Here is a 21,157-nt window from a genome sequence, read left to right on the forward strand (position 1 = left end):
TCTTGGCAGCATTGAACGCGACCAACCACTTTTGTCCCCATTCCACTACATTTGTTTTAATTTTAAATTTACTTATTTTAATTTTAAATTTATTTAGTTCAAATTGAAATTCATTTATTTTAATTTAAAATTTGGATTACTTAAATTTGATACGTTGTTATTTTTAGTTAGATTAAGTTATTATAATGACACTGTTCATTACGGTAACTTTTATTTGTTTTAATTTTGAATTTATTCAATTTAATTTGAAATTCATATATTTTAATTTCAAAGTGAATTTTTATCAGATGAATTATTTTATTGATATTTATGGGAGGTGTAAGCTACGTAGCTTTATTGTAATGTTTATGAAGCGTTTCATATAGAACGTGGTCGATGAAGAACAGCATACGAAAAAAATCTTTATCGCTTACATACCGATGAGAATGCCGCTTTCAGCTTCAATCTGCCAATAAGTATTGCCGGAAGTTGATGGTGATAAAGTTCGTGGTCGATGTTGGTCCATAACACGAATACGGAAGTGAACTGGAAAAATAAAGAAGACAATAAAAGTGTTGATCAAATTATAAAAGAATGAATCAAATGAAACTGCTTAATTACATACAGTTACTTTAACTTCTATAATCTCATTATCTATAGCCTTTATTCCGAGTTAAAAAAAGCTCAAATTGTAATTTAAAAAAGTAAAACTTCTATATAAAAAGGGTTCATATTATATTAAAAATTAAAAAAAAAACACACAGCATTCAATTAATAAGATATAAACTTTTTATTAATAAAAGTTCAACTTTAACAAACACTCAACTTTAACATAAAACATTTTAATGTAAAATAAGCTAACCTTCAAATTTAGATAATGTCTAAATACTACTTTAATACATTAAAGCTCAATTACGAATATAACAAAACTTCGAACTAAAAGGAATCAACAACAAAATACAAAATAACAATTTCATAAAAAACTAATCTACAAATGAAACTAAGCTAAACGTTAAATTAAAAATGAATCGATTCAAATTGAAAAAAAAACGAATTTCAAATAAAATTTGTAAAAACTTATTTTTTAAAGAGAAAATAGACTGATAAGTACACATATATGAAATTAAACACTTTTTATTCAACGGAAAATTTGTGAACAATTTTATTTTTACGATAAAACTTCGAAAGCATTCGTTTAAAGAATACCTAAAAATATTTTCAAATATGACTGTAAATAAAAATATCTGGAAAGTTGGAACAAAATTTATTTTTTATAAAAAAATACGATAAAACTTCCATTGCAAAATTCTTCCTTGATGGTTCACGTTTTTCACCTGTAGCTTTTACATAAAAACTTACTTAATAACCTTCTATAATGTGTTCGTAATCTTACGGTTATGTCAAAGACGAAACAACCAATAAATTTAATTGAACACATTAACATTTGATGGGAAATTAAATAATGATCCAAAATTAACAGTGGATGGGAAATTAAATAATGATAAAAAATTAACATTGGATGGAAAATTAAATAATGATAAAAAATTAACATTTGATGGGAAATTAAATAATGATAAAAAATTAACATTGGATGGAAAATTAAATAATGATAAAAAATTAAATTTGGATGGGAAATTAAATAATGATCCAAATTAAATTTGGATGGGAAATTAAATAATGATCCAAAATTAAATTTGGATGGGAAATTAAATAATGATCCAAAATTCAATTTGGATGGGAAACTAAATAATGATAAAAAAATTAACATTTGATGGGAAATAAAATAATGATAAAAAATTAACAGTGGATGGAAAATTAAATAATGATCCAAAATTAAATTTGGATGGGAAATTAAATGATGATCCAAAATTAAAATTGGATGGGAAGTTTAATAATGATCCAAAATTAACATTGGATTGGAAATTAAATAATGATACAAAATTAAAATTGGATGGGAAATTAAATAATGATAAAAAATTAACATTAGACTGGAAATTAAATAATGATAAAAAGTTAACATTAGATGGGAAATTAAATGATGATCCAAAATTAACATTGGATTGAAGGCACCACGATGATGATGATGATGATGATGATGATGATGATGATGATGATGATACCTTGTTGTGCTAAGATTCCTAAAAGTAAAAATGAGATTCTACTTTTTTTAGGGGATTATATCTAAATAAGTGTAAATGAAGTTACTAACTTTTTAAATATTTCAGGCTTTAGAATGTTGTATCAATTTCACCTCTAAATTTAACAACAACCATTACAAAGGCTGTTCAGTCAAGAATGACTGATTATTTCTGCTTGAAGCTTACATAAATTCATAAACGAAAGTTATTCCTCACTTTAAAGTATAATATATTATTTCCTATTAATTTCTTTTAACGTGAAGTTTTTTCTGGTTGTTTATGTGTAATCACCTAAAAAGTAGGATCTCACTTTTATTTTGGTGATTTCTCAAATATGCAGTGTTAAATTTATATATATATAGAGAGAGAGAGTTAAATTTATATATATATATATATATATATATATATACATATATATATATATTAAATTAAAAAAAATGATCACTCTTACCATCTTCCGTAATTTCTTCGTCGAACAAGCCTTCAGCCACGAGATAGGCCTCTAATTCTTTATGGAACAGACGTATCAACGCACCGCCCTTAAAAGAAAAAAAAATAAAAACTGAAACATCACAGACCGACAGAATTGTTATTTTAAACTCAAACGTCATCGATCGACGGAATTCTTATTAAAATTCAAATGTCACAGACAATTAAAATTGTATTTAAAACTCAAGCGTCGCAGACAGACAACGTTTTTATTTAAAACTTAAATGTCACAGACCGGTGAAAATTGTATTTAAAACTCGAGCATAACAGACTGAAAAAATTATTTAATATTCTAATGTCACAGACCGAAAAAATTGTATTCAAAACTCTAGTATTACAGATCGACAAAATTTTTATTAAAAATTCAAATGTCACAGACCAACTAAAATTGTTTTTAAAAGTCGAGTGTCACGGACGGGCACAATTTTTATTTAAAACTCAAATATCACAAACCGATGAAAATTGTATTTAACACTCGAGTATCACAGACTGAAAAAAAAACATTATTTAAAATTCTAATCTAACAGACCGACGAAATTGTATTTAATACCTCGAGCATCAAAGACCGACCATATTTTTATTTAAAAATACAAATGTTACAAATCGACGAAAATTGTATATAAAACTCAAGCGTCACAGATAGAAAACGAAAAAAATGATATTCAAAACTCCAATGTCACAGACCGACAAAAATTATATTTAAAACTCCAATGTCACAGACCGACAAAAATGATATTCAAAACTCCAATGTCACAGACCGACAAAAATTATATTCAAAACACCAATGTCACAGACCGACAAAAATTATATTCAAAACTCCAATGTCACAGACCGACAAAAATTATATTTAAAACTCCAATGTCACAGACCGACAAAAATTATATTCAAAACTCCAATATCACAGACCAACAAAAATTATATTCAAAACTTGAATGTCACAGACCGACAAAAATTAGATTCAAAACTCCAATGTCACAGACCGACAAAAATTATATTCAAAACTCCAATATCACAGACCGACAAAAATTATATTCAAAACTCCAATGTCACAGACCGACAAAAATTATATTCAAAACTCCAATGTCACAGACCGACAAAAATTATATTCAAAACTCAAATATCACAGACCGACAAAAATTATATTCAAAACTTGAATGTCACAGACCGACAAAAATTATATTCAAAACTCCAATGTCACAGACCGACAAAAATTATATTCAAAACTCCAATGTCACAGACCGACAAAAATTATATTCAAAACTCCAATATCACAGACCGACAAAAATTATATTCAAAACTTGAATGTCACAGACCGACAAAAATTATATTCAAGACTCCAATGTCACAGACCGACAAAAATTATATTCAAAACTCCAATATCACAGACCGACAAAAGTTATATTCAAAACTCCAATATCACAGACCGACAAAAATTATATTCAAAACTTGAATGTCACAGACCGACAAAAATTATATTCAAAACTCCAATGTCACAGACCGACAAAAATTATATTCAAAACTTGAATGTCACAGACCGACAAAAATTATATTCAAAACTCCAATGTCACAGACCGACAAAAATTATATTCAAAACTCCAATGTCACAGACCGACAAAAATTATATTCAAAACTCCAATATCACAGACCGACAAAAATTATATTCAAAACTTGAATGTCACAGACCGACAAAAATTATATTCAAGACTCCAATGTCACAGACCGACAAAAATTATATTCAAAACTCCAATGTCACAGACCGACAAAAGTTATATTCAAAACTCCAATATCACAGACCGACAAAAATTATATTCAAAACTTGAATGTCACAGACCGACAAAAATTATATTCAAAACTCCAATGTCACAGACCGACAAAAGTTATATTCAAAACTTGAATGTCACAGACCGACAAAAATTATATTCAAAACTCCAATGTCACAGACCGACAAAAATTAGATTCAAAACTCCAATATCACAGACCGACAAAAATTATATTCAAAACTCCAATGTCACAGACCGACAAAAATTATATTCAAAACTCCTATGTCACAGACCGACAAAAATTATATTCAAAACTCCAATGTCACAGACCGAAAAAAATTATATTCAAAACTCCAATATCACAGACCGACGAAAATTATATTCAAAACTCCAATGCCACAGACCGACAAAAATTATATTCAAAACTTGAATGTCACAGACCGACGAAAATTATATTCAAAACTCCAATGCCACAGACCGACAAAAATTATATTCAAAACTTGAATGTCACAGACCGACGAAAATTATATTCAAAACTCCAATATCACAGACCGACAAAAATTATATTCAAAACTTGAATGTCACAGACCGACGAAAATATTAAACGTTGAAATGTTAAGGCAATGGGATTTAAAACTGATGCGTCATTAAAAAAAAATCCAGTGTCGTCCACGGACTAAAAATTTCTAAGCCTTTTATTCATTCCTTTTTATTACCTTCAACAGTTAATAAACACGCATGGGGAGAGAGAGAGAGAGAGAGAGAGAGAGAGAGAGAGAGAGAGAGAGAGAGAGAGAGAGAGAGAGAGAGAGAGAGAGAGAGAGATGTATAGAGAGGTGGAGATGGAAAGAAACAAAACAACAAAAAAAAGAGAGACGGAACGAAAGTTATAGATACTCCATAAAATTAGAGCAGGTTCAACTTCATAACTGACGGAACGAGAATAATCTACACTCGTTGATTTATATAATGTAAAATCTAAAATGTTTTCTTCTTTCTGTCGTTTCTTAGCATTTTACGACATACACTTCATAACTGACGGAACGAGAATAATCTACTCTCGTTGATTTAATGAAAGATTATATTTCGAATTCAATCTTTCATCTTTGAATTCCGACGTTCGAAAAAGTTACACAAAGATTATTTTTGTCCAAATTTTGTGAAAATAACAACCAAAATCGTTAAAATGAGAATAATAGTCAAATGGTAAAAATCCCCAATCATCATCTCAAAAATTCAAAAGTTAATGTTGAAGTCGACTTTATTTACTTTGTTTTCCACTAAGTTTTTTTTTGCTCCACAGTTGAGCTTTATTTCTCCTTCAACGCTCCTGTATTCAGTGTCGACTTGTCAAAATTCATTAACACTTTTAAAAATTTGATAATGCAACAAAATGCGTGTATCTAAAAAAAATATCCCTCAAATGAAACACACAATTGTAATATGAATAATTTAGTGTTTATTTTCAATACGTTTTGAAGCTATTCATCATCGTTCCTTCTTTTTTCTTGTTTTTTACTTGTATAAAATGAAACGTCGCATCCTCAACGAAAATATTGGATTTCAAACACATGATGACGTCACCATAAAAAGATTTGGGGTGTTAATATGTACCCATACCAAGCAAAGAATAGGAGGTTAATATGTTAAATATTAATACACAGAACTGGGGTCTGTGAATCAATTGGTTAACTGACCTGTGTAATCCTCTTATCTTAAATTTTATATCAAAAATAATATAACATCTAAAATGTTTTCTTCTTTCTGTCGTTTCTTATCATTTTACGACATATTCGTTTACAAACAAACAGTAGTCGTATAACAAATCTTCGGAAAACATAACTTACAAAAAAAAACAAAATAACTGTCATTAACCAACTTGCCATGCTTGTGATAAGATAAAGGTTTGGCATTGTCGACTGGTCACAAAAGGACATAAACAGAATTGACACTAAAACGCGGAAAATGCTGACCCTGAATAACATACATAAATCAGTGACTTCCTAGGCTGTATCTGCCCAGAAAAGCAGAAGGTATGAGTCGTTCAGAAATTGACTATCAGCTCAGAAATTGACTGTCAGCTCAGAAATTGACTGTCAGCTCAGAAATTGACTGTCAGCTCAGAAATTGACTGTCAGCTCAGAAATTGAATATAAGCTCAGAAATTGACTATCAGCTCAGAAATTGACTGTGCAACTACCGTGATCCACAGACAATATATTATTAACTCTCCAAATCAAAACCACATTTTGTTGTTTTTTCATTTTCATAGTGGTCAGTAGATTATTTTCATTTTCATAGTGGTCTGTAGATTATTTTAATTTTCATAGTGGTCAGCAGATTATTTTTATTTTTATAGTGGTCAGTAGATTATTTTTATTTTCATAGTGGTCAGCAGATTATTTTTATTTTTATAGTGGTCTGTAGATTATTTTATTTTCATAGTGGTCAGTGGATTATTTTCATTTTCATAGTGGTCAGTAGATTATTTTCATTCTCATAGTGGTCAGTAGATTATTTTCATTCTCATAGTGGTCTGTAGATTATGTTCATTTTAATAGTGGTCTCTAGATTATTTTCATTTTAATAGTGATCAGTAGATTATTTTTATTCTCATAGTGGTCAGTAGATTATTTTCATTCTCATAGTGGTCAGTAGATTATTTTCATTTTCAAATGAGGTCAGTAGATTATTTTCATTCTCATAGTGGTCAGTAGATTATTTTCATTTTAATAGTGGTCAGTAGATTATTTTCATTTTAATATTGGTCAGTAGATAATTTTCATTCTAATTGTGGTCAGTAGATTATTTTCATTCTCATAGTGGTCTGTAGATTATTTTCATTTTAATAGTGGTCAGTAGATTATTTTCATTTTAATAGTGGTCAGTAGATTATTTTAATTCTCATAGTGGTCAGTAGATTATTTTCATTTTCATAGTGGTCTGTAGATTATTTTCATTTTAATAGTGGTCCGTAGATTATTTTCATTTTAATAGTGGTCTGTAGATTATTTTCATTTTCATAGTGGTCAGTAGATTATTTTCATTTTTATAGTATTCAGTAGATTATTTTCATTTTAATAGTGGTCAGTAGATTGTTTTCATTTTCATAGTGGTCAGTAGATTATTTTCATTCTCATAGTGGTCAGTAGATTATTTTCGTTTTCACCGTGGTCTGTAGATTATTTTCATTTTAATAGTGGTCTGTAGATTATTTTCATTTTCATAGTGGTCTGTAGATTATTTTCATTTTCATAGTGGTCTGTAGATTATTCTCATTCTAATAGTGGTCAGTAGATTATTTTCATTTTCATAGTGGTCTGTAGATTATTTTCATTTTAATAGTGGTCTGTACATTATTTTAATTTTAATAGTGGTCAGTAGATTATTTTCATTTTCATAGTGGTCTGTAGATTATTCTCATTCTACTAGTGGTCAGTAGATTATTTTCATTTTCATAGTAGTCAGTAGATTATTTTCATTTTCATAGTCGTCTGTAGATTATTTTTATTTTCATAGTGGTCAGTAGATTATTTTTATTCTCATAGTGGTCAGTAGATTATTGTCATTCTCATAGTGGTCAGTAGATTATTTTCATTCTAATAGTGGTCAAAAGATTATTTTCATTTTCATAGTGGTCAGTAGATTATTTTCATTTTAATAGTGGTCTGTAGATTATTTTAATTTTAACAGTGGTCTGTAGATTATTTTCATTTTCATAGTGGTCAGTAGATTATTTTAATTTTCATAGTGGTCAGTAGATTATTTTCATTCTCATAGTGGTCAGTAGATTATTTTCATTTTCATAGTGGTCTGTAGATTATTTTCATTTTAATAGTGGTCTGTAGATTATTTTCATTTTCATAGTGGTCACTAGATTATTTTTATTTTCATAGTGGTCAGTAAATTATTTTTATTTTCAAAGTGGGCAGTAGATTGTTTTCATTTTCATAGTTGTCTGTAGATTATTTTCATTTTCATAGTGGTCTGTAAATTATTTTTATTTTCATAGTGGTCTGTAAATTATTTTCATTTTCATAGTGGTCTGTAGATTATTTTCATTTTCATAGTGGTCAGTAGATTATTTTCATTTTAATAGTGGTCTGTAGATTATTTTCATTTTCATAGTGGTCAGTAGATTATTTCCATGTTCATAGTGGTATGTAGATTATTTTCATTTTCATATTGGTCTGTAGATTATTTTCATTTTAATAGTGGTCAGTAGATTATTTTCATTTTCATAGTGGTCAGTAGATTATTTTCATTTTCATAGTGGTCTGTAGATTATTTTCATTTTTATAGTGGTCTGTAGATTATGTTCATTTTAATAGTGGTCTGTAGATTATTTTCATTCTCATAGTGGTCAGTAGATTATTTTCATTCTCATAGTGGTCAGTAGATTATTTTCATTTTCATAGTGGTCTGTAGATTATTTGATTTTCATAGTGGTCTGTAGATTATTTTCATTTTGATAGTGGTAAGTAGATTATTTTCATTTTAATAGTGGGCAGTAGATTATTTTCATTTTCATAGTGGTCAGTAAATTATTTTTGTTTTCATAGTGGTCTGTAGATTATTTTAACTTTCATAGTAGTCTGTAGATTATTTTCATTTTCATAGTGGTCTGTAGATTATTTTAATTTTAATAGTGGTCAGTAGATTATTTTCATTTTCATAGTGGTCAGTAGATTATTTTCATTCTCATAGTGGTCAGTAGATTATTTTCCTTTTCATAGTGGTCTGTAGATTATTTTAATTTTAATAGTGGTCTGTACATTATTTTCATTTTAATAGTGGTCAGTAGATTATTTTTATTTTCATAGTGGTCAGTAAATTGTTTTTATTTTCATAGTGGTCAGTAGATTATTTTCATTTTCATAGTGGTCTGTAGATTATTTTCATTTTCATACTGGTCTGTAGATTATTTTAATTTTAATAGTGGTCAGTAGATTATTTTCATTTTTATAGTGGTCTGTAAATTATTTTTATTTTCATAGTGGTCTGTAAATTATTTTTATTTTCATAGTGGTCAGTAGATTATTTTCATTCTCATTGTTATCAGTAGATTATTTTCATTTTAATAGTGGTCAGTAGATTATTTTCATTTTCATAGTGGTCTGTAGATTATTTTCATTTTAATAGTGGTCAGTAGATTATTTTCATTCTCATAGTGGTCTGTAAATTATTTTTATTTTCATAGTTGTCAGTAGATTATTTTTATTTTCATAGTGGTCTGTAGATTATTTTCATTTTCATAGTGGTCAGTAGATTATTTTCATTTTAATAGTGGTCTGTAGATTATTTTCATTTTAATAGTGGTCAGAAGATTATTTCCATTTTCATAGTGGTCTGTGGATTATTTTCATTTTCATAGTGGTCTGTAGATTGTTGTCATTTTAATAGTGGTCAGTAGATTATTTTCATTCTCATAGTGGTCAGTAGATTATTTTCATTTTCATAGTGGTCTGTAGATTATTTTCATTTTCATAGTGGTCTGTAGATTATGGTCATTTTAATAGTGGTCTGTAGATTATTTTCATTCTCATAGTGGTCAGTAGATTATTTTCATTCTCATAGTGGTCTGTAGATTATTTTGATTTTCATAGTGGTCAGAAGATTATTTTCATTTTCATAGTGGTCTGTAGATTATTCTCATTCTCATAGTGGTCAGTAGATTATTTTTATTTTCATAGTAGTCTGTAGATTATTTTCATTTTCATAGTGGTCTGTAGATTACTTTCATTTCAATAGTGGTCAGTAGATTATTTTCATTTTCATAGTGGTCAGTAGATTATTTTCATTTACATAGTTGTCTGTAGATTATGTTCATTTTAATAGTAGTCTGTAGATTATGTTCATTTTAATAGTGGTCTGTAGATTATTTTCATTTTAATAGTGGTCTGTAGATTGTTTTCATTTTAATAGTAGTCTGTAGATTATTTTCATTTTCATAGTGGTCTGTAGATTATTTTAATTTTAGTAGTGGTCAGTAGATTGTTTTCATTTTCATAGTGGTCAGTAGATTATTTTCATTCTCATAGTGGTCAGTAGATTATTTTAATTTTCATAGTGGTCTGTAGATTATTTTCATTTTAATAGTGGTCAGTAGATTATTTTCATTTTAATAGTGGTCAGTAGATTATTTTCATTTTAATAGTGGTCAGTAGATTATTTTCATTTTCATAGTGGTCAGTAGATTATTTTCATTTTCATAGTAGTCTGTAGATTATTTTCATTTTCATAGTGGTCTGTAGATTATTTGCATTTTAATAGTGGTCAGTAGATTATTTTCATTTTAATAGTGGTCAGTAGATTATTTTCATTTTAATAGTAGTCAGTAGATTATTTTCATTTTCATAGTGGTCTGTAGATTATTTTCATTTTAATAGTGGTCAGTAGATTATTTTCATTTTCATAGTGGTCAGTAGATTATTTTCATTTTCATAGTGGTCAGTAGATTATTTTCATTTTAATAGTGGTCTGTAGATTATTTTCATTTTAATAGTGGTCAGTAGATTATTTTCATTCCCATAGTGGTCAGTAGATTATTTTAATTTTCATAGTGGTCTGTAGATTATTTTCATTTTCATAGTGGTCTGTAGATTATTTTCATTTTAATAGTGGTCAGTAGATTATTTTCATTTTCATAGCGGGCAGTAGATTATTTTCATTTTCATAGTGGTCTGTAGAGTATTTTCATTTTAATAGTGGTCTGTAGATTATTTTCATTTTAATAGTGGTCAGTAGATTATTTTCATTCTCATAGTGGTCAGTAGAATATTTTCATTTTAATAGTGGTCTGTAGATTATTTTCATTTTAATAGTGGTCTGTAGATTATTTTCATTTTAATAGTGGTCAGTAGATTATTTTCATTTTCATAGTGGTCAGTAGATTATTTTCATTCTCATAGTGGTCAGTAGATTATTTTCATTTTAATAGTGGTCTGTAGATTATTTTCATTTTAATAGTGGTCAGTAGATTATTTTAATTTTTATAGTGGTCAGTAGATTTTTTTGATTTTAATAGTGGTCTGTAGATTATTTTTATTTTAATAGTGGTCTGTAGATTATTTTCATTCTCATAGTGGTCAGTAGATTATTTTCATTTTCATAGTGGTCTGTAGATTATTTTCATTTTAATAGTGGTCTGTAGATTATTTTTATTTTCATAGTGGTCAGTAGATTATTTTTAATCTCATAGTGGTCAGTAGATTATTTTCATTCTCATAGTGGTCAGTAGATTATTTTTATTCTCATAGTGGTCTGTAGATAATTTTTATTTTAATAGTGGTCTGTATATTATTTTTGTTTTCATAGTGGTCAGTAGATTATTTTTATTTTCATAGTGCTCCGTAGATTATTTTCATTCTCATAGTGGTCAGTAGATTATTTTCATTCTCATTGTGGTCAGTAGATTATTTTCATTTTAATAGTGGTCAGTAGATTATTTTCATTCTCATAGTGGTCTGTAGATTATTTTCATTCTCATAGTGGTTAGTAGATTATTTTTATTCTCATAGTGGTTAGTAGATTATTTTTATTATCATAGTGGTCGGTCGATTACTTTTATTTTCATAGTGGCCAGTAGATTATTTTCATTCTCATAGTGGTCAGTAGATTATTTTTATTTTCATATTGGTTAGTAGATTATTTTTATTTTCGTAGTGGTCTGTAGATTATTTTCATTTTCATCGTGGAAAGTACATTATTGTCATTTTCACTATGAAAATAAAAATAATCTACTGACCACTATGAGAATAAAAATAATCTACTGACTACTATGAGAATGAAAATAATCTACGGACGACTATGAGAATGGGAATAATCTACTGAACACTATGAGAATGAAAATAATCTACTGACCACTATGAAAATGAAAATAATCTACTGACCACTATGAGAATGAAAATAATCTACTGACCTATATGAGAATAAAAACAATCTACTGACCACTATGAGAGTAAAAATTATCTACTGACCATTATGAGAATGAAACTAATCTACAGACCACTATGAAAATGAAAATAATCTACTGACCACTATGAGAATAAAAATAATCTACTAACCACTATGAGAATGAAAATAATCTACGGACCACTATGAAAATGAAAATAATCTACAGACATCTATGAAAATGAAAAAAATCTTCTGACCACTATGATAATAAAAATAATCTACTGACCACTATAAGAATAAAAATAATCTACGGACCACTATGAAAATGAAAATAATCTACAGACTACTATGAAAATTAAAATAATCTACTGACCACTATTAAAATGAAAATAATCTACAGACCACTATGAAAATTTAAATAATCTACTGACCACTATGAGAATGAAAATAATCTACTGACCACTATGAAAATGAAAACAATCTATTGACCACTACCAAAATTAAAATAATCTACAGACCACTATGAAAATGAAAATAATCTACAGACTACTATTAAAATGAAAATAATCTACAGACCACTATGAAAATAAAAATTATTTACTGACCACTATGAAAATGAAAATAATCTACTGACCACTATCAAAATGAAAATAATCTACAGACCACTATTAAAATGAAAATAATCTACAGACCACTATGAAAATGAAAATAATCTACTGACCACTATGAGAATGAAAATAATCTACTGACCACTATGAAAATGAAAATAATCTACTGACCACTATTAAAATGAAAATAATCTACAGACCACTATTAAAATAAAAATAATCTACAGACCACTATTAAAATGAAAATAATCTACTGACCACTATGAGAATGAAAATAATCTACTGACTACTATGAGAATGAAAATTATCTACTGACCACTATGAGAATGAAAATAATCTACTGACTACTATACGAATGAAAATAATCTACTGACCACTATGAAAATAAAAATAATCTACAGACCACTATGAAAATAAAAATAATCTACAGACTACTATTAAAATGAAAATAATCTACAGACCACTATGAAAATGCAAATAATCTACAGACTACTATGAAAATAAAGATAATTGACTGACCACTATGAAAATGAAAATAATCTACTGACCACTATTAAAATGAAAATAATCTACAGACCACTATCAAAATGAAAATAATCTACAGACCACTATGAAAATTAAAATAATCTACTGACCACTATGAGAATGAAAATAATCTACTGACCACTATGAAAATGAAAATAATCTACAGACCACTATTAAAATGAAAATAATCTACAGACCACTATTAAAATGAACATAATCTACAGACAACTATGTAAATGAAAATAATCTACTGACCACTATGAAAATGAAAATAATCTACTGACCACTATTAAAATGAAAGTAATCTACAGACCACTATGAAAATGAAAATAATCTACAGACTACTATGAAAATGAAAATAATCTACTGACCACTATGAGAATGAGAATAATCTACTGACCACTATTAAAATGTGAATAATCTACTGACCACTATGAAAATGCGAATAATCTACTGACCACTACGAAAATGAAAATAATCTACTGACCACTATTAAAATTAGAATAATCTACTGACAACTATGAAAATTCGAATAATCTACTGACCACTATGAAAATGCGAATAATCTATTCACCACTATGAAAATCCGAATAATCTACTGACCACTATGAAAATGCGAATAATCTACTAACCACTATTAAAATGCGAATAATCTACTGACCACTATGAAAATAAAAACAATCTACAGACCACTATGAAAATGAAAATAATCTACTGATCACTATTAAAATGAAAATAATCTACAGACCACTATGAAAATGAAAATAATCTACAGACTACTATTAAAATGAAAATAATCTACAGACCACTATGAAAATAAAAATTATTTACTGACCACTATGAAAATGAAAATAATCTACTGACCACTATCAAAATGAAAATAATCTACAGACCACTATTAAAATGAAAATAATCTACAGACCACTATGAAAATGAAAATAATCTACTGACCACTATGAGAATGAAAATAAGCTACTGACCACTATGAAAATGAAAATAATCTACTGACCACTATTAAAATGAAAATAATCTACAGACCACTATTAAAATAAAAATAATCTACAGACCACTATTAAAATGAAAATAATCTACTGACCACTATGAGAATGAAAATAATCTACTGACTACTATGAGAATGAAAATAATCTACTGACCACTATGAGAATGAAAATAATCTACTGACTACTATACGAATGAAAATAATCTACTGACCACTATGAAAATAAAAATAATCTACAGACCCCTATGAAAATAAAAATAATCTACAGACTACTATTAAAATGAAAATAATCTACAGACCACTATGAAAATGAAAATAATCTACTGACCACTATTAAAATGAAAATAATCTACAGACAACTCTATTAAAATGAAAATAATTTACAGACCACTATGAAAATGCAAATAATCTACAGACTACTATGAAAATAAAAATAATTGACTGACCACTATGAAAATGAAAATAATCTACTGACCACTATTAAAATGAAAATAATCTACAGACCACTATTAAAATGAAAATAATCAACAGACCACTATGAAAATTAAAATAATCTACTGACCACTATTAAAATGAAAATAATCTACTGACCACTATGAAAATGAAAATAATCTACAGACCACTATTAAAATGAAAATAATCTACAGACCACTATTAAAATGAACATAATCTACAGACAACTATGTAAATGAAAATAATCTACTGACCACTATGAAAATGAAAATAATCTACTGACCACTATTAAAATGAAAGTAATCTACAGACCACTATGAAAATGAAAATAATCTACAGACTACTATGAAAATGAAAATAATCTACTGACCACTATGAGAATGAGAATAATCTACAGACCACTATGAAAATGAAAATAATCTACAGACCACTATTAAAATGAGAATAATCTACAGACCACTATGAAAATGAAAATAATCTACTGACCACTATTAAAATGAGAATAATCTACAGACCACTATGAAAATGAAAATAATCTACAGACCACTATGAGAATGAAAACAATCTACTGACCACTATTAAAATGAAAATAATCTACTCGCAACTAGTAGAATAAAAATAATCTACTAACCACTATGAGAATAAAAAAAATACACTATGAGAATGAAAATAATCTACTGACTACTATACGAATGAAAATAATCTACTGACCACTATGAAAATAAAAATAATCTACAGACCCCTATGAAAATAAAAATAATCTACAGACTACTATTAAAATGAAAATAATCTACAGACCACTATGAAAATGAAAATAATCTACTGACCACTATTAAAATGAAAATAATCTACAGACAACTCTATTAAAATGAAAATAATTTACAGACCACTATGAAAATGCAAATAATCTACAGACTACTATGAAAATAAAAATAATTGACTGACCACTATGAAAATGAAAATAATCTACTGACCACTATTAAAATGAAAATAATCTACAGACCACTATTAAAATGAAAATAATCAACAGACCACTATGAAAATTAAAATAATCTACTGACCACTATTAAAATGAAAATAATCTACTGACCACTATGAAAATGAAAATAATCTACAGACCACTATTAAAATGAAAATAATCTACAGACCACTATTAAAATGAACATAATCTACAGACAACTATGTAAATGAAAATAATCTACTGACCACTATGAAAATGAAAATAATCTACTGACCACTATTAAAATGAAAGTAATCTACAGACCACTATGAAAATGAAAATAATCTACAGACTACTATGAAAATGAAAATAATCTACTGACCACTATGAGAATGAGAATAATCTACAGACCACTATGAAAATGAAAATAATCTACAGACCACTATTAAAATGAGAATAATCTACAGACCACTATGAAAATGAAAATAATCTACTGACCACTATTAAAATGAGAATAATCTACAGACCACTATGAAAATGAAAATAATCTACAGACCACTATGAGAATGAAAACAATCTACTGACCACTATTAAAATGAAAATAATCTACTCGAAACTAGTAGAATAAAAATAATCTACTAACCACTATGAGAATAAAAAAAATCTACTGACCACTATGAGAATGAAAATAATCTACTTACCAATATGAAAATGAAAATAATCTACTCGCAACTATGAGAATAAAAATAATCTACTGACCACTATGAGAATAAAAATACTCTACTAACCACTATGAGAATGAAAATAATCTACTGGCCACTATGACAATGAAAATAATCTACTGATCACTATTAAAATTAAATTAATCTACTGACCAGTATGAAAATGAAAATAATCTACTGACTACAATGAAAATGAAAGTAATCTACTGACCACTATGAAAATGAAGATAATCTACTCGCCACTATTAAAATAGATATAATCTACTGACCACTAGGAAAATGAAAATAATCTACTGACCACTATTAAAATGAAAATAATCTACTGACCACTATGAAAAGGCGAATAATCTACTGACCACTATTAAAATTAGAATAATCTACTGACCACAATGAGAATGAAAATAATCTACTGACCACTATTAAAATGTGAATAATCTACTGACCACTATGAAAATGCGAATAATCTACTGACCACTACGAAAATGAAAATAATCTACTGACCACTATTAAAATTAGAATAATCTACTGACAACTATGAAAATTCGAATAATCTGCTGACCACTATGAAAATGCGAATAATCTATTGACCACTATGAAAATCCGAATAATCTACTGACCACTATGAAAATGCGAATAATCTACTAACCACTATTAAAATGCGAATAATCTACTGACCACTATGAAAATGAAAACAATCTACAGACCACTATGAAAATGAAAATAATCTACTGATCACTATTAAAATGAAAATAATCTACAGACCACTATGAAAATGAAAATAATCTACAGACTACTATTAAAATGAAAATAATCTACAGACCACTATGAAAATAAAAATTATTTACTGACCACTATGAAAATGAAAATAATCTACTGACCACTATCAAAATGAAAATAATCTACAGACCACTATTAAAATGAAAATAATCTACAGACCACTATGAAAATGAAAATAATCTACTGACCACTATGAGAATGAAAATAATCTACGGACCACTATGAAAATGAAAATAATCTACTGACCACTATTAAAATGAAAATAATCTACAGACCACTATTAAAATAAAAATAATCTACAGACCACTATTAAAATGAAAATAATCTACTGACCACTATGAGAATGAAAATAATCTACTGACTACTATGAGAATGAAAATAATCTACTGACCACTATGAGAATGAAAATAATCTACTGACTACTATACGAATGAAAATAATCTACTGACCACTATGAAAATAAAAATAATCTACAGACCACTATGAAAATAAAAATAATCTACAGACTACTATTAAAATGAAAATAATCTACAGACCACTATGAAAATGAAAATAATCTACTGACCACTATTAAAATGAAAATAATCTACAGACAACTCTATTAAAATGAAAATAATTTACAGACCACTATGAAAATGCAAATAATCTACAGACTACTATGAAAATAAAAATAATTGACTGACCACTATGAAAATGAAAATAATCTACTGACCACTATTAAAATGAAAATAATCTACAGACCACTATTAAAATGAAAATAATCAACAGACCACTATGAAAATTAAAATAATCTACTGACCACTATTAAAATGAAAATAATCTACTGACCACTATGAAAATGAAAATAATCTACAGACCACTATTAAAATGAAAATAATCTACAGACCACTATTAAAATGAACATAATCTACAGACAACTATGTAAATGAAAATAATCTACTGACCACTATGAAAATGAAAATAATCTACTGACCACTGTTAAAATGAAAGTAATCTACAGACCACTATGAAAATGAAAATAATCTACAGACTACTATGAAAATGAAAATAATCTACTGACCACTATGAGAATGAGAATAATCTACAGACCACTATGAAAATGAAAATAATCTACAGACCACTATTAAAATGAGAATAATCTACAGACCACTATGAAAATGAAAATAATCTACTGACCACTATTAAAATGAGAATAATCTACAGACCACTATGAAAATGAAAATAATCTACAGACCACTATGAGAATGAAAACAATCTACTGACCACTATTAAAATGAAAATAATCTACTCGCAACTAGTAGAATAAAAATAATCTACTAACCACTATGAGAATAAAAAAAATACACTATGAGAATGAAAATAATCTACTGACTACTATACGAATGAAAATAATCTACTGACCACTATGAAAATAAAAATAATCTACAGACCCCTATGAAAATAAAAATAATCTACAGACTACTATTAAAATGAAAATAATCTACAGACCACTATGAAAATGAAAATAATCTACTGACCACTATTAAAATGAAAATAATCTACAGACAACTCTATTAAAATGAAAATAATTTACAGACCACTATGAAAATGCAAATAATCTACAGACTACTATGAAAATAAAAATAATTGACTGACCACTATGAAAATGAAAATAATCTACTGACCACTATTAAAATGAAAATAATCTACAGACCACTATTAAAATGAAAATAATCAACAGACCACTATGAAAATTAAAATAATCTACTGACCACTATTAAAATGAAAATAATCTACTGACCACTATGAAAATGAAAATAATCTACAGACCACTATTAAAATGAAAATAATCTACAGACCACTATTAAAATGAACATAATCTACAGACAACTATGTAAATGAAAATAATCTACTGACCACTATGAAAATGAAAATAATCTACTGACCACTATTAAAATGAAAGTAATCTACAGACCACTATGAAAATGAAAATAATCTACAGACTACTATGAAAATGAAAATAATCTACTGACCACTATGAGAATGAGAATAATCTACAGACCACTATGAAAATGAAAATAATCTACAGACCACTATTAAAATGAGAATAATCTACAGACCACTATGAAAATGAAAATAATCTACTGACCACTATTAAAATGAGAATAATCTACAGACCACTATGAAAATGAAAATAATCTACAGACCACTATGAGAATGAAAACAATCTACTGACCACTATTAAAATGAAAATAATCTACTCGAAACTAGTAGAATAAAAATAATCTACTAACCACTATGAGAATAAAAAAAATCTACTGACCACTATGAGAATGAAAATAATCTACTTACCAATATGAAAATGAAAATAATCTACTCGCAACTATGAGAATAAAAATAATCTACTGACCACTATGAGAATAAAAATACTCTACTAACCACTATGAGAATGAAAATAATCTACTGGCCACTATGACAATGAAAATAATCTACTGATCACTATTAAAATTAAATTAATCTACTGACCAGTATGAAAATGAAAATAATCTACTGACTACAATGAAAATGAAAGTAATCTACTGACCACTATGAAAATGAAGATAATCTACTCGCCACTATTAAAATAGATATAATCTACTGACCACTAGGAAAATGAAAATAATCTACTGACCACTATTAAAATGAAAATAATCTACTGACCACTATGAAAAGGCGAATAATCTACTGACCACTATTAAAATTAGAATAATCTACTGACCACAATGAGAATGAAAATAATCTACTGACCACTATTAAAATGTGAATAATCTACTGACCACTATGAAAATGCGAATAATCTTCTGACCACTACGAAAATGAAAATAATCTACTGACCACTATTAAAATTAGAATAATCTACTGACAACTATGAAAATTCGAATAATCTGCTGACCACTATGAAAATGCGAATAATCTATTGACCACTATGAAAATCCGAATAATCTACTGACCACTATGAAAATGCGAATAATCTACTAACCACTATTAAAATGCGAATAATCTACTGACCACTATGAAAATGAAAACAATCTACAGACCACTATGAAAATGAAAATAATCTACTGATCACTATTAAAATGAAAATAATCTACAGACCACTATGAAAATGAAAATAATCTACAGACTACTATTAAAATGAAAATAATCTACAGACCACTATGAAAATAAAAATTATTTACTGACCACTATGAAAATGAAAATAATCTACTGACCACTATCAAAATGAAAATAATCTACAGACCACTATTAAAATGAAAATAATCTACAGACCACTATGAAAATGAAAATAATCTACTGACCACTATGAGAATGAAAATAATCTACGGACCACTATGAAAATGAAAATAATCTACTGACCACTATTAAAATGAAAATAATCTACAGACCACTATTAAAATAAAAATAATCTACAGACCACTATTAAAATGAAAATAATCTACTGACCACTATGAGAATGAAAATAATCTACTGACTACTATGAGAATGAAAATAATCTACTGACCACTATGAGAATGAAAATAATCTACTGACTACTATACGAATGAAAATAATCTACTGACCACTATGAAAATAAAAATAATCTACAGACCACTATGAAAATAAAAATAATCTACAGACTACTATTAAAATGAAAATAATCTACAGACCACTATGAAAATGAAAATAATCTACTGACCACTATTAAAATGAAAATAATCTACAGACAACTCTATTAAAATGAAAATAATTTACAGACCACTATGAAAATGCAAATAATCTACAGACTACTATGAAAATAAAAATAATTGACTGACCACTATGAAAATGAAAATAATCTACTGACCACTATTAAAATGAAAATAATCTACAGAC

At 27.4% G+C, this 21,157-nt stretch overlaps 1 protein-coding gene across 6 annotated transcripts in view; it reads right to left on the bottom strand.

Moving 5' to 3' along the window:
• The window catches only part of LOC145254652 (inositol 1,4,5-trisphosphate-gated calcium channel ITPR3-like), a 1,190,449-nt gene that overhangs the window by 546,279 nt on the left and 623,013 nt on the right, over positions 1-21,157 (bottom strand). For all 6 annotated transcript variants that reach the window (XM_080113294.1, XM_080113292.1, XM_080113293.1 and 3 more), the window contains exons 10-11: positions 2,569-2,656; positions 418-525 (exon numbers count right to left, since the gene is read on the bottom strand). In XM_080113294.1, the coding sequence (XP_079969420.1) occupies positions 418-525; positions 2,569-2,656 (196 nt within the window). The remainder of the gene's footprint in view (positions 1-417; positions 526-2,568; positions 2,657-21,157) is intronic.

Source organism: Euprymna scolopes, chromosome 30, assembly GCF_053919585.1.
Source record: "Euprymna scolopes isolate OS-2025 chromosome 30, ASM5391958v1, whole genome shotgun sequence".
Lineage (NCBI taxonomy): Eukaryota > Metazoa > Mollusca > Cephalopoda > Sepiida > Sepiolidae > Euprymna > Euprymna scolopes.